The following is a 16,237-nucleotide window of genomic DNA, read 5'->3' as shown; positions in this document are numbered from 1 at the left end:
TTGTTGTCACAACACATTTGTGAAGCCTTTGTTGCTTCAACTCCCATGTCAGCAAGCAGTCGTCGGAGCCAAACTACTTCCATGGTCGTGGTTGCCATGGCTCTGTATTCAGCTTCGGTGGATGAGAGAGATACCTTCTCCTGCTTTTTACACCTCCACGAGATTAATGATTCCCCTAAAAAGACACAAAAGCCAGTGGTTGAGTGTCTGTTATTGAGATCACCTCCCCAATCAGCATCAGTATATGCAATTAAATCAAGAGAAGAGGAGGAAGATAAGAAAAGTCCTCGTGAAAGAGAGGACTTGATGTATCTGATAATACGCATGACTGCTCCCATATGAACAGAAGTAGGAGCATGTTGAAATTGACTTGTTGTATGAACAGCATGTGCTATATCTGGTCTGGTAATGGATAGATAGGAAAGTGCCCCGACAAGCTGTCTGTAAGGAGTAGGGTCTGCAAGAAGTTCTCCATCATCAATCTTCATTTTAACATTAACAACTTCTGGAGTGTCGACTTTCTTATCATCAGTAATACCAGACCTGAAAACAATATCAAAAGCAAATTTAGTCTGAGATAATAAATATCCTCTAGGAGAATAAGCAACTTCAATGCCTAAAAAATATCTCAACAAGCTCAAATCAGTCATTTCAAAATGAGATTTAAGAAGTGTTTTGATTGTTTCAACTCCCTGTTTATCGCTTCCGGTGATGATCATATCATCCACATAGAGAAGAAGCACAATGATCCCTGCATCAGAATTCTTAATAAACAAAGCAGTGTCAGTTAAACAGAATTGAAAACCAATATCAATCATAACACGACTAAACCTATCATACCAAGCTTTTGGTGCTTGTTTAAGTCCATAAAGAGCTTTTTCTAAGCGAAGGACTTTACCTTTAAGAATACTTAGACCAGGAGGGGGTTCCATATATACTTCTTCAACTAACTTTCCATTTAAAAAAGCATTTTTGACATCCATTTGAAAAATAGACCATTTTTTGATAGAAGCTAAGGCAATTAAGGTTCGGACAGTAGTCATACGAGCCACCGGAACAAAGGTTTCTTCATAATCAATCCCATATTCTTGGGCATAACCTTTAGCTACTAAACGGGCTTTATATCTTTTAAGAGTACCATCACTCTTGGTTTTAATTTTATAAACCCATCGACATCCTATAGTTTTCTTCCCTGGAGGAAGATCTTGAATATTCCATGTAGAAGCCTTTTCAAGTGCATCTAATTCAGCTTTCATGGCTTCTATCCATTTGATATCATTTTTTGCTTGAAAATATGTGGATGGTTCTTCATATGAGTGAATTAATGCAATAACTGCCCTATATGTGGGTGAGAAAGACTCGTATGATACAAACTTTCCTGGAGGCCTCGAGATTCGGGTTGATTGTCTAGTTGGAATGTTAGAATATTTCTCAAGTGCACATGGAGGATTAGACTCTTGTCGTCTGGAATATTGAATGCTAGTATCTCTATGAACTTCTTCATTTTCAACATTAAGATCAATAATTCTTTGATCATCATCAAAGTTACAGTCAAGGTCATATTCATCAGATGTTGATGTTAGATCTAGCAAAAAGGAGTACTCAGTGACGTCTTTTAATTTTCTAAAATCAAAGAAGCTCTCCTTTTCAAGAAAGGAAACATTTCTAGACACATATAGTTTATTATTTTTGAAGTCAAAACATCTATAACCTTTCTGGTTTTCAGCATATCCTAAAAAGGCATAGAGAATCGCACGAGGGGAAAGTTTATCATTTTTGTCAGTAAATATGAAACATTTGCACCCAAATATTCTTAGTCTAGAGTAGTCTGGAGAAATGTTCATAAGTTTTTCAATGGGAGTGATATTTTGTAACGAAGAAGATGGCATCCTATTAATGAGATAGGTGGCAGTTAAGGCAGCTTCTGCCCAAAAGTCTTTCGGGACTTGATTTGCTATTAATAAAGTCCTAGTGGTTTCTATAATATGGCGATGTTTTCGTTCTGCCAGTCAATTTTGTTGAGGTGTATAAGGACAAGATCTTTGATGTGTGATGCCATGCAATTTAAGATAATTTTGAAAATCTGTGGATAAAAACTCTCCCCCTGAATCTGTGCGAAAAATAGTAATATCATTTTGAAACTTGTTTTTAACCATATTATGAAAAGTTTGAAAGTATGAAAATACTTCAGACTTATGTTTGAGAAAGTACATCCACGTATGTCGGGAGAAATCATCGACAAAAATAACATAGTAAACAAATCCTCCTTTAGAAATTACTGGTGCAGGACCCCAAACATCCGAGTGTATTAATTCAAGTGGTCTTGTAGAGAAAAAGGTTCTGTTCTGAAATGGTAATCTTTTCATTTTGCCGAGAATACAATCTTTACAATCAAATGATTCAGAGTTACAAAATTTTCCTAGATTTGGAAAATGTTGGATTTTGGCTATATGTGGGTGACCAAGTCTCTTATGCCACAGTTCCAACTCTATTTTTTGAATATTATAACAAAAAGCTTTCTTTGGCATTTCCAAAAAATCCATGTAATAGAGTCCTCCTTCTCTATGACCTTCCCCAATCAGCTTGCCTGACTGGCGATCCTGTACCCAACAAGCATGAGAAGAAAAAAAAATATTACACCCATAATCAGAAATTTGAGATACAGATAAAAGATTTAAATTTAATTTGGGAACATGTCTAATTTCTAGAATAAAAAAAAATTTGTTTTATAAATTTTTTCAAAATTTCCTATTCCTTCTATTTCAAGAGAAGTCCCATCAGCAGTAAAGACCTTTGACACACTTGTTTTATTTTTAACACATTTGGATAGACTTTGATTATTTGGGGTCATATGAAAAGATGCACCAGAGTCAAGAAGCCAAGAAATTTTACCTAGATCAGAAAAAGATGAGGCTGCTGCGCCGGTTGAAGCTTCAGATGAGGAAGAGGCACCTTTGATGAGAGGCTGAAGAATCTCCATTAGTTGGGCCAGGGAAACTGGTGCATCCTGATCTTTAGGCTCCGATCCAGCAATTGCAGCTCTTTTTTCTCTCAGATCCTTAAGTTTGGGACATTGTGGCCTGTAGTGTCCCGGTTCATGACAGTGATGACAAATAACTTTCTTCTTATCATAGTCACCATTTTGTCGGTTAAAGTGAGGAGGCCTATATGATCGAACATGATTCCCTGGTCTAGACACGGCTAAAACGGAATCATCTTCAATTTTTAAAGAACCTTTTCGGAGACGATTTTCTTCCATTGTTAACTCTTCAATAGTTTCAACAATAGAAGGAATTTTTCCCCGGTGAAGTAGGGCCGATTTAGTGGTTTCAAATTCCGGCCTTAATCCAGTGATAAACTGGTAAAAATGTTCAGCATCGAGTTGTTTCTGACGAAGCTCGATGTCTTCGGCACAATGCCACTTTGGTTCTAAAAGGGAAAGTTCTTCCCAAAGTTCGGACAACCCATTGTAATATTCACGAATAGTTTTGTCTCCTTGTGTCATCATTCAAACTTTTTCTTGGAGGTTGCACACGTGTGCAATATCTTTAAGGGAATACATATTCTTAAGGTATTCCCATGCCTTATCGGCATGATCAAATTTGGCAAGACTTGAGCATTTTTTAATGTCAACGCTATTGATAAGCCATGACATTATCTTCGCATGAGATATTCTCTATTCTTTCCATTTCTTCTCGTATGAGGCAATAGCCTTGATTTTCTCTTCTTCCGATAGAGGGACCTCTTTATCTTCCTCCTTTTTAGTAAGAGATAGCTTAGGTTCTGAATCGGAACCATCCACAATCCCCCATAAGCCTTTTCCCCATATATGGTGCTTCATGATTGAAGCCCATGTTACATAGTTCGTATCGCTTAGTTTCATAGGCATGATGGTGACTTTATCATTGTCATCCATCGATTACAAGGAGAGAAAGAATAGGGATAGAAGAGAAACAAGAAGGAAAATGAAAAAGAAAGAAAAAAAAAACAATACAACAAGATGTGAAATCTTCTCCAATGAAGTGATAAAACACTTCTCTTCAAGTGGCGAACACTTTTGCAAACGGGCACGGAAACCGAGGCAGCTTTTCCTCAAGATTTAGTACTTCCGCGGCTCTGATACCATGAAATGAAATGGGGATCTTCGAAACACGAGCTTAGATTAACAAGAGCAAGTGTCAAGAATGACACTAAAGCATAACCCTTAAAAAGGGTATAACTGGAAACAAAATAAAAATAAAAATGTATTCTTTATTGATATGAAAAACCAATTGCTTAAGAAGCATTGGAGTAAAATACAAGAGGGGCTGCACCCCTTTATATACACAGCTGAAAGAGGACTCAATAGAGCTGTTGGGCACAGTCCAACAGCTCTATTTAGAGTTGTTGGAATGTGTCAGTCCAACAGCTCTTAATAGAGCTGTTGGACTGTGTCAGTCCAACAGCTCTATTGCTAGTCAAGTCTGGACAGGACTTGACTAGCAACAGTCATTCTAGTTCAAACTGAACTAGATGACATAAAGACAAAAAATAAAAATAAAGGAAAAAAAATTACAGAAAAGAAAGAAATGAAAAATGTATTTATATATATATAATAATATAATATTATTATATATACATATATGTACATTTTTACATTTTAACACAATCTAGTTGGAAAATCATAGGTGCAAGTGATATCCACTCAATCTGACCTCAAGGATGTGGTCAGCATGTCTTGTTTGCTAGGGAACATACCTTGAATCATATATTTTCGACATAAAAATATGATTTTTGATTCATCAAATTTTGGTACATTGTGGGCTGTTGATTTTTAAAGCCCTTGAAAAATATGCTTACATATTGCAATACATGATCCAAAACCAGCTTTATACTAAACAAACTATGTAGATCGCATCGAAAGGTTAGATCCACAAAAAAGCAAGAAACAAAAGAGTTGAAAAAGTTGTGTTTTCAAATAGATTGTATGTAAAAATGACTGCAGCAAATATTTATCCTATGTGCATGCATACATACATACATACATACATACATACATACATACATACATACATACATACATACATACATACATACATACATACATATAATATATATATCATAGTCATCATTATTGTCCTCAGCTATGTCACATGGGTGCGGGTGCGGGTGCGGGTGCGGGTGCGGGTGCGGGTGCGGGTGCGGGTGCGGGTGCGAGGATTCGGCACTTCCAAAAAACCCGGGTGCGGGGGTGCGGCAAGGGCAAAAATGTAAAAAAAAATAAAAATATATATATAAGGGGTCCGGGGGTTCCCCTTAAAATTCCGCAGCCCATTTCATAGGGCAAAAATTTTAAAAACAAAAAAAACAAAAAAAATGGGCCAAAATGACCCTGGGTGCGGTCAACGCACCCAGAGTCGGGTTGACCGCACCCGCGTCGAGTCGCGTTGACGCGGGTGCGGCACCCTGCTAGCCGAGTCCCTGTGACATAGGTCCTCAGCAATTTCTTGACAAAGGTTTTCTTGGGAGTTATTTCCAAAAAGTGAGAGTGATGAGCAGCTCCTAAACACTTTATATCCTAAGCCGTCCTAAACATTTTTAAAAAATATAGTTGCAAGGGTTTTTTGCATAATCCTAACCTGTAGATGTATTCATCATTGCTTATTCACTAGAAAGCATGATATGGATCAAATTGTATCGTTGAGAAACCTCAACTTCTATTTCACCAAGTTCTGGTGCAGTATGAGCCATCGATTTTGTATCGCTTTAAATATGCATCTAAACACGAAAAATGCCTCGTCTAGTACATGTTTTCTACTATAAGCTAAGAGAATATGTCTACGAGTTCGAATTAAGCAAACACCTGAAAGTTTTGTCCCTTTAAAGTGGTTTAGGACATTTTTAGGAGATAAAACCACACACACACACACATATATAAATATATATATATATATATAATATATAATGTGGGTGAAACTAGACTAGGTCAGGATTGACCAAGCCCATTTCAGATAGAAATGGACCTTGGTGTGGTTGACTGCACCAGCACGTGGGAGCCATTTCCCCATAAGCGCGTCGACACGGTGTGACATGGGTGCATAGACCTCCTAGAGGTGTCTATGTTACACATACACACTTGTGTGTGTATGTGCATGTGTCTCTGTCCTAGGCAAAATTGTGCAATATGTGATATAAGAAATTATGTATATAACTGTGTTACATGTGTCTCCCATGTTTGAACTTTGAATCATAAATCAGATATCATATCAATGTACACATGCATCTATATATGTGCATGCATTCATGCCTACATACGTACATATCTCTGCATGTATATGTGTGCAAGTATCCACATGTTTGAACTTTTGAAGTATAAGAGAGAAATGATTTCAAATATGGTACCCTACACTCACATCCATACGTGCAGACAGATGATGAGGTGCCTATGTACTTGCTCAGTTATAGGTGGGATATGTATTGAAATCCAGTTTCCAGACATATATTTATTTGTTTATTTATGCAATGTAGGTATTTTTGCATGAAAGCATGTATATCTGCATGTAATAGGTCTCTGATGCATGTATGTATGTATTTACATAGTATATGGTTATTTTTGTTAATTTTACCTAAAATTACAAGCATCTCCATGAATTAGTTTTGAAATTACTCTTTTCTTAGGAAAATGTTAAAGAGCAATAATACTAGCATTCTATTTGACTTTTGAACTTCCACACATCATGCCAGTAGTTTGATAACTTCTATCCTTTACAATTCAAAGTTCAAAATCGTAGTGCACATACCTAGAAACATACACACAAAAGTTCAGGCATCTAGGTTATTATGCCCAACATTCTGTCTCCAGTGGAGAACAAGCACTTGTAAACATAGCTAAAACCAACATCAAAGGCACTTGAATTTATGTTTATTCAGATCTTTTTATTATCAAATGGTAAACTACATATTCAGATAGTTTGCAACAAATGGACCTACTCAGAACATGCACAAATCTCTTCAATTATAAGGGCGTTAAGTATGCCTGAATTTATCAACAGGCCGTGCTCTCTGATTAGTGATTGCAATTAAAATGTTCAGTTCCCCCAGGATTCAAAGCAACACCATAAAAGAGTTAGTTTTGACTGCTTGTGAACATATCAGAGCCATGTGCAGAAGCTATTTCAAAGAGCCAGATCTGAATTACAACTCAAGCTAGCACCAACTAAAACCAAAAAAAGAATAAATAGCAAAAACAGAACAATAAAATGCTTTTCAAAAACCATACAGAACTATCAGCATTTTTATCATGATAAAGAAAACGCAAGCATCAGATTGCTTCACAAAAGGCATGATATGCAGATTTGATATAATACAAAAATTATCATGACAAAGAAAAGCAAGCATATCAGACCTTTTAAACTCCAGGCTAAAATAAATGATGAAGAATGAACATAAAGGGATGAGATAAGATAAGAGAACAACACTGCATGTTCATTTTGCTAAGCAACCGCTCATCATCATCCCTGTCTTTGCCCTAGGAAAAGGTTTGCTAAAAGTTCATCAAAAAGGAAAAGAACTTTATTTTACAATCAGACATTTCTGCATAATTTGAGTAAATACGCTGTCAGTTTGCTGCAACTTTAAATGAAACAAGTTTTCACATCCTCTGAAGCATATGAGCAAAACAGGCATTATCAATATAAGAAAAAAGGCATGCTTACCAGGATAATGATCCATATATGATAAACCCATTTCCTCTGTCGGATATGTTTTAGACTGTCCACGCAAGTTTCTCTCACGTTTGACTGGTTTGCGGCTAGTTGCTTCTTTCATTAATTGTTGATGCTCATTTCTGTCATATGGCTTTCTTAGAAGAGCATGGAGATTCCTCGAGAAAGAGTCTGACTGACAACAATAGTCATTGAAATTGCCAGGATTTCTATGGGCCTGCATTGATCACATGTAGTTCCAGTCAGGACATACAATCTGAAATATAAACTCTAACCCCAGTGACTCTATGTGTTTTGAATTAGTTGCCACAACTAAAATGTTGAAGAAAATGCTTACAGCAGTGCCTGGAGGTCCTAATGACCTGCTCTCACGTAACTTTGTCGGCAATGCACCGATGTCAGCTAAGCCTGGTTTATCTATTTGTCTTTCAGTGAGCTTGGTCAACCTTGGGCTTCTCCTAATATTCAAAGGACAGCCTAGTCCTTTTTTATAACTTAAATCAGACCCATTTCTCTTCATATCCTTCAACTTAACAGTTAAATCGTTGCTTTGGATATTTTGCAGCACGGAGCAATTTTTTTCATACTTAACAACAACTGGTTTTTTGCATTCAATATCATCTAATGCCAAAATATATGAGCGGTCATGTTCTCTTATGTTATTGAGGAATAATTCATAGTCCTTATCTTTTAGATCAGGATCATTCTCTGTTTTGATATCTGAGAAGCAATGCAGAGCTTTAAAGTGATTGGTTTTGTTACCAGTCAAACTATCTTTTCCCCTTGTAGTAAAGCCAAAATTGCAGTCTAATAATTTCTTGTCAGACGAGATTTTTTGCCCCTTACTAAAAACACAATGACCTTCCTGCTTAATTTGATCCTGGCTAACTGATGAAAATATATCATCTTCCTCATACTTCAAAAAGGACAACTTTCCATCTTCATGACTTTTAGAGATCAGTACATATGAATTGCCATGACCATGGATACATTTTAAAAATGCCTCATAATCTTCATCCACCAACAGGCAACTTGCTCTATTCTGATCTGGATGTTCAGATGTATGAACCTCCTTACAATTATCTGAAGAGATAAGATTATCTTTTTCATATTTTCTAATGAACAGCTTTCCATCTTTAGGTTTCCTAAATCTTAGCATATATGACTTGCCATGTTCTGTGATGTGATCTAGAAAAGATTCATAATCCTCATCCAGCAATGTTGGTTCTGCTTCCTTCTGATACACAGTATGATTTATTGGCAATTGTGTCTCAACAGTTTCTTCACTCAAATTGGAATTTCCTTGTTGAGTGATGTCCACAGAAGATGTGGCCTGATGCTCTTCCACTAGATCAGAAAGTTCCTTTTGCTTATTTGTAGAATTGTCAGTACCGAAACGATGTTCCTTGTCATAATCTAAAAGTGATTCATAATCTTCATCCAGCAATATGGGATCTGCTTCATTCTGACCCATAACATGACATACAGGCAATTGCTGAGCAGTTTCCTTGTTCAACTTTGGGCTTCTGTTGCAAGTTCCATCCAAAGAAGATATTTTATCAATATTTTCTACCAAACAAGTCACTTTTTCCCATTTTTTGGGGAAATCAACAGTATCTAAGCCATGCCCAGCAACATGATCTAAAAGCATTTCATGATTTCCATCCAGCAATAAGGGTTCTCCCTTGTCCCGAAGGATATGATGATGTGCAGTAGATTGCTCACTAGTAATTCTTTCCCTCAAATTTGAGCCTCCCTGACAAGCATCATACACAGAAAACATTTGCTGATTCCTTTCCACTACAGGAAATAAGCGCCTTCGTTTGTTTCGAAAATCCTGACCATCCAAGCCATGTTTAGCACCGAGATCAAAAGGTGTCTCAGGATGTTCATCCAGCAACAAGGCTTCTGATCTATTCTCACCAAGAATGATATCATCATATGCAGTTGATTGCTTCTTAGCAGTTCCTTCATTCAACTTTGACCTTTCCTGGGAAGAATTGCACACAGAAGATATATGCTGATTCTTTTCCATTACAGGAAACAAACATCTTCGTATGTTTTGAAAATTCGGAGTATCCAATCCAAGTTCAGCATCAAGATCACAAAGTGACTCAAAATATTCATCCAGCAACAAGTCTTTTCCTCTATTTTTGCCCATTGTGTTATATGCAGGTAGTTGCGTCTTAGTGCTTTCTTCACATGACTTCAAGCTTTCCAGGAAAGTAACACCCACTGAAGCTGCTTCTTCAGTATTCTTTTCTACAGTGCAAGAAACCCTTTTCTGCTTCTTCAACAAGTCCTCAAAATTGTTCCTTTTGTTTTTTGAAGACTCTGTCTGAATGTTGTTTTCAAGTTGATATAGACGATCTTCCTGTTCCCGTTTATTATTTACAAGAGAATCAGTACCAGCATTGTTATTTATCACCTTAAAACCATGAGACTCAGGTTCATTCTTTAGAGGAGAAGCAGCAGAACAAAAAACTTCATTTCCATACACAATACATGATCTCTTCTGTGGTCTGCAGAGCTCCGCACCACATCTATCATTGGATCTTTTTAAAGATTTCGGATGTACGTAATCCTTCACAATCCATTGTGAATGGAAGTTTTCACTACTTTTTGAAAACTTAACATTCAGAAAGTCGGAACTCTGAAAAGGTGCAGCACTCTGGTTAGGCATCTGTGAATAGCTACTCCGGAGAAAATAGCGATAAGATAAGCTAGATGATGACATATGCAACAAATAAAGACATACAGGTTCCCTGCCCTGGATATGAAAGTTTAACACATCTCCCTGGAAAGAAGGAAAGAGACGTTATGATTATAACACTAAGTAATGAAGCCAATACTGATCAATAATACATGGAATACATTTACCTATAGATTAAAAAGAAGACATCTAGGGAAAAACATGAAGATATCCATTTACGCAACCTTCATTTTCCAGGTTTAGACATGAATGCTAGACGTGGACCATGGATGCACAACTGATACACACAAGTGTGCATCAAGAGACATAAACTTCAGCTTTCATTACTGAAAAACAAGCTTCTAGAAAGGACATGGAGAAAAATGAAGTAGCCTTATTATTTATAAAAAAAGTGAATAACCCTTCCTTTTACATCCCACTTAAGTCACTAATATTAGTGCTACAAGTAGGCTGTTACTTTTTTTTTGCTCTCACTAATTGCTCAGTATCCCACACCACTTGGATTTTGGACATGGGACTGCTAGCGCTGCAAGCATCCAAGCCAAGCCCGATCCTGGGCTACATGAGATAAAGCTCGGCATATCTAACATGACACCTGCCCATGAGGACTCTGCTGATCCGATAGGGGCAATTTGTGAACATCACCAAGCTGAAGGTACGTCACGAGTTCGAACCCAATGGTGGGCATCCCTTGACATGAGGCTGAAGCTGGTGTACTCTCTGATACACAAGGGGGACCTAGGGTTTTTACACCAATAAGCTTGCAAATGATGAGGAAGGTTTCCTTCGTTATCCCAGAAAAAAAAATCTAACATGATACTCTTGCTCAAGTCAGCTTGAAGTTCAAGCCTTGAACCATTGAGCACAAGATCAGCTTGGTCAAGCTCCAGAAGCTCAAGCCATGCATGGATCATGGGCATCATGAATTAGTCATGGTGAACTACATGTACTCTTAAAATTGGAAAACAAAATACAACTCAATTATTAATATTAAAAAATTAAAAATAAAATTCTTTAACATAAAAATTCAGATATTCCCTTCCAAAACCTTTACTGCAACATAGTGATAGAGGGCCTGTCATAGGAATTTTTTATTTGAATGGTACTATGCTCCTCAACACTCCTTTCCCCTACCTCCTCCTCCACCCTACCTGTATAGATAAAGCTTGAGGATCTACTGCTAGAATTTCAATGCTAGCTCGAGCTCTTAATTACTGAGCAATTAACATGCTCAATGTGAAGCTCAAACTTGAGAGTTAAGGCCCGGTTTGCTTATTAAATATGCAGCTTAAACCAAGCTCTTCCAAACCAGAGCACAGGCCTCTTAGAAGGAGCTCAGCTTGTTGTCATTTCTACAAGTGACACCACTATGAAACATGGCAAATAGCCATTTATGTGCTTTTCTGTCAACAATTCCATACAGGGGAATGTATGAGAATACAAGTGGAATACCATGCAGTATACATTCTCAAAAAAACAAAAAATTACAAAGCTGTGAGGAAATAAATAATTTAAGAAAGTCTTGGAGTTTGACAAATAATAAATGTCTCAAACCATTGTGAGGACAGCTGGGTAACTGATAGCACTCAACTTCTTTTTTCATTTTCCAAATCTCTCAATCCATGTTATCAAGTTAGCCAATTCTCAAGTTGAGTTAGAAAGAAAAATCCAAACTGATGGAAATCTAAACAATCCATAATCTGTTTAACACAGCTAAGGCAGTTTGAGGCATCCAAATAATACGATAGCAAAAGCTTTGGAGAAAATGTGACAAGCAAACAGGCACTCCATTAAAAGTTCCAATTATCATGCTTTGTGTGTGTGTTCGAGGGGGGGGGGGGGGGGGGGGGGGTGAGGGTGGTATCTATAAAAAGCACGGGAGTCCAACAGGAAACCATGTATTCTTCTGTTGAGAGAACATCTCAACAGGTAAGCTGATGCATCTCATCTTCACTGAAAGATAATGCACCAAGAAAGAGAAATAGATCTTAAAATTGCAGAATAGTGGACAAAAGTGGCATGCCAACCACACTTGGTAAAGAAGGAAAGACAAGTAGAGCATATCCATCAAATACTTGTGAAAGGGACTGCATGTCATTTATTTATCATATAAAGATATTTAATACAAGATGATCATAGAAGTGCTTGACAGTAACCTTTAGATTGGATAGTGCTTGTAAGAAATGAGTCTTCACCATTTGGGAACTTGGCATCATTTTTATATTGTTGGTTTCCAAGGGATAATCCAAATTTATGTATTTGGTGCCACGATCGCTTCCTCTCTCGATATCACTGGATACAGCTCCAGCCTGCTTCAACCAGATGGATTTTATGAACAAACTTGAACATGCCAAAGGATCTCAAAAGGATAAATAATAAGCAAATAAAAAAAGAACCGAATTAAGGGTTAACATAACAAGAGCGGCTCTTATATCAATTCTAAAAACATATTCGCAGACCAGGATCCTAGTTGTGACCAATTCAGCATCATCCTCAAGTTTCCCAGATGAAGAAACGACACTCCTGCAAAATCCATGCCCTATTTTTTTCCTTGCAACTGCAGCATCATCTTCAGCAGCCTTCAGATGGAGAGTACAATGGAGCAAATAATTAAGAACCAGACTCCATGATCCACCGAATAACTTCCTAACTTGTCTTAGATGATAAAAAACACAACAATTTCCAGAGAGACAGCTGCAAAGCACAAAAACACAAAATGAACTCTCTAATCAACTAAATAAGATAAAGCAGGGAAATACAATGCAAATTAAGTAAAACACCAAACACCACATTAGCCACTCCATGCAGACTTCCTATGCAATATCCAAATGGCCATGTAACAACAATAGATATCATAGCTTTTATCTCTTCCCATCAATTTCTATTGCAATAAATGAATGAATTCATCGTGTTTCAGTAAGGTAAGGCACAAGAATAAACTAAAATCTTTTGAAATCTAATTTCTAATATTAGATAGTTAATACATCAAAGATGACTCCAACATGATATTGTCACAGAAGACTTTACTTTATTGATATAGAGAATGCAACTCCAGTAAAGTATGTTTCTCACACAAAATAGTAGCTTGTGTTACCAACAAGATGTTGGGATGGATACTCCCACCATCATTGGTCGGTAACGAGTCTAACAATTCTGAAGACACATATCCTTCCAAGACATCAAATCTCATACCAAATTCTGATAATGTGAAGCCAATCTACCACTGACCCATGTAGAGACAGATCAAACTACCGAATTTCAAACAAACAGCATACAAAAATCAGAAAGATATGATTAGCAAACAATGGACATCCAAAAGTTAAAAAAAAAAACATATTGCAGCATGTTTGGCTAGCGGCATTTTTAGCAGATTCAATCTAACTAAAATTTTGTTTTGACGCATAATGGATCCTGCACCAAAAAATTTAGCGAAAGGTGCTTCCTAGTTCCGGCATTCACAGAATATGGATTCCCAGTTTCATGCAATTTACAAGGAACAAAAACCTCAACGCATCCAAATGGCATTTTGATTACACGAATAAAAACCAATAACGCGAAACTCAATTTAACAGAGTATGTTCACGATAGGAACTCGAACAGAAGAACATCCCTATGAGCTGCTACGAGGATCAACGCTACCATTCACGTAAAAAAGTCTTCGGTCTTCCCACCAACGCTTAGTAATGCATCAGAAAGTATATTATCGACCCCCCGACACACACACACACAACCATGAAAGTTGGCGGGCAAGGCAAATGCCTCCATCAGAGACGTTTCCCATGCCTTCTAGAATCACGGGAAAAACAGTCAACAAAAAGAGGTGGTACCTATAAGCACATCAGCTCAAGTTACACAAACCACCGATAATCAATGGTTGGACCAATTCCGATTTCCGTCCAGAAAAAACCTAAAAACCAAAACCCCAAAAACCAAACATTCAAAGAGATGAACTACTCCGAGAATACAATTAACATGCAGAAAGAGAGTTCTCGTTATAAAACTACAATTTCTCAAAAAAAGAAGGCCAGAAACTCAGCAAGAGAGGGGGGAAACAAGGGTTTGCGCGATCCGAAGGACAGAACAAGGACAAATAGAGAAAGACTACCAATCCTTGGAGCCCCTCACACATCGGTCTCGATGGCTCGAACAAGTCCTAGGGTTTCTTTCCTCTGCTTCAAGATCGCTAGGGTTTCCCGGGGGATCAAGGTAGAAACCATCTCCGGAGGGCGAGCGCTCGGCGCACCGCTCATCCTTTTCCGTCCGGCAAGAGGCGCAACAGATGAATGGGTCATCGTCGCCGGAAATAAGACTCCGGCTACCAGAATCCGCCATTTTACGGCACCACAGATGAGAGAGAGAGAGAGTTCACGCGAACTCTGGAGGGCTTTCATGAGTTGGCGCGCAGGTAAGGGTGCGAACGGATCGGATACGGACCAGAACATTTCGGATTCGAGTCCAAATCCGAGATAAAACAGTAGATCAGAATCAAAATTCGGATCCGAAACATACCCGATCAGGATTGAATCCGGATTCCAAGTACATGTCATAAAGCGGGATCCACTAGAAAAATGATTAAAAGTTAAGCCCTTTGCATGCAAAAATTATAATCTGATTACATCCAACCTAAAAGACCCATATGAATCCCAAAATACTCTTATTAACAAATACAAATCCAATCTGAATGCAAACATGGATCTTCTTTTAAGGATCTGAATCCAAAAATTATACTTCAGACTTGGATCAGACTTCCTCTATGTCCGATCTGTTTGCACCCACCCCTATGACTAGGGTCTCGGGTCGGGTAAATCTTATCTCAATATTGGATCCAAAATTCAAAAATGAAAACAAGTTTTGGATCTAGACACAAATGGATATCATAGAAAAGTTCCAAATGCTGTTATGATCTGACACCATGTGGCAATGAATCCATTGAAAATGGGGAAAATATTTTGACCCTGACCAAGCGTATTTATTTCCCTGGTTATGACTAGAGTCATACTTAGGGCTGTCAATGGGTCGGGTCAGGGTCGACCCTAACCCGCCCATATAAATAATGGGCGGGTTCGGGTTCTGGTTATAGTCGGGTCAAACATATAAAAACCCAAAGCCGACTATTTTTTTCATAAATCTTAATTTTGCATTATTCAATCCATGGGTCGATCAGCAATGTGTGGAGGTTTAACTGATGTTAACCATATAAAATTTTCTATAAGATCGGGTTAGGGTTCCTGTTGGGGTCAAAATAAAAAAAAAATCATGATCCGACCCGACCTTACCAATTTTACCTGACGCCATCTAACTGACTTCAGTCTTCACCTGACCTAACCCGTTCTGACCTTACCCATGAACGACTTTTTGAAATAAACAAAACCCTTCTTGAACATGTTTTAAATTTAATAAAGCAAATAGATTGCTTTTCCTTTTGGATCAATATTATATTTTTTCAAATAAAATACATACATAATACGATTGCTTGATTTGATTAATGCCAAACAATAAGGTCAACACGTAATAGAAAACAAGTAATGCTATAAAATTAAAGCAATTGTCTTCAACATTTCCCAGACAAAACATACAAAAAAAAATCTTAAGTGTCGAGTTGCTCAATGATTTGCATCAGACCAAAGTAATTAGTGATAATGAAAAGGATGAAAATGGAATTCTATGTTCATAAGTCCATCATGTGCTCCTTAATAAATGCTTCAACCAATAAGATTTTCTTGCAAAAAATATTGTTGTATATTTAGAAACAAATAAGAAAATAAATATAAAACATAGTTATTCAACCGAAAACATATATATTTGTGCAAATAATACTTGA

At 37.4% G+C, this 16,237-nt stretch overlaps 1 protein-coding gene across 2 annotated transcripts in view; it reads right to left on the bottom strand.

The window, feature by feature from the left end:
* The window catches only part of LOC149843050 (uncharacterized), a 48,173-nt gene extending 33,414 nt beyond the window's left edge, over positions 1-14,759 (bottom strand). For both annotated transcript variants that reach the window (XM_090001678.1, XM_090001679.1), the window contains exons 1-5: positions 14,522-14,759; positions 12,876-13,110; positions 12,573-12,725; positions 8,041-10,500; positions 7,695-7,920 (exon numbers count right to left, since the gene is read on the bottom strand). In XM_090001678.1, coding sequence (XP_089857804.1) covers positions 7,695-7,920; positions 8,041-10,500; positions 12,573-12,725; positions 12,876-13,110; positions 14,522-14,748 — 3,301 coding nt within the window. In that variant the 5' untranslated portion in view covers positions 14,749-14,759. The remainder of the gene's footprint in view (positions 1-7,694; positions 7,921-8,040; positions 10,501-12,572; positions 12,726-12,875; positions 13,111-14,521) is intronic.
* Between the last annotated feature and the right edge of the window lie 1,478 nt (positions 14,760-16,237).

This window comes from Nuphar pumila, chromosome 3, assembly GCF_984573655.1.
Source record: "Nuphar pumila chromosome 3, dmNupPumi1.hap1.1, whole genome shotgun sequence".
Classification (NCBI taxonomy): Eukaryota; Viridiplantae; Streptophyta; class Magnoliopsida; order Nymphaeales; family Nymphaeaceae; genus Nuphar; species Nuphar pumila.
The sequence above is the reverse complement of the archived record's forward strand: the minus strand, read 5'-3'. Positions and strand labels throughout refer to the sequence as shown.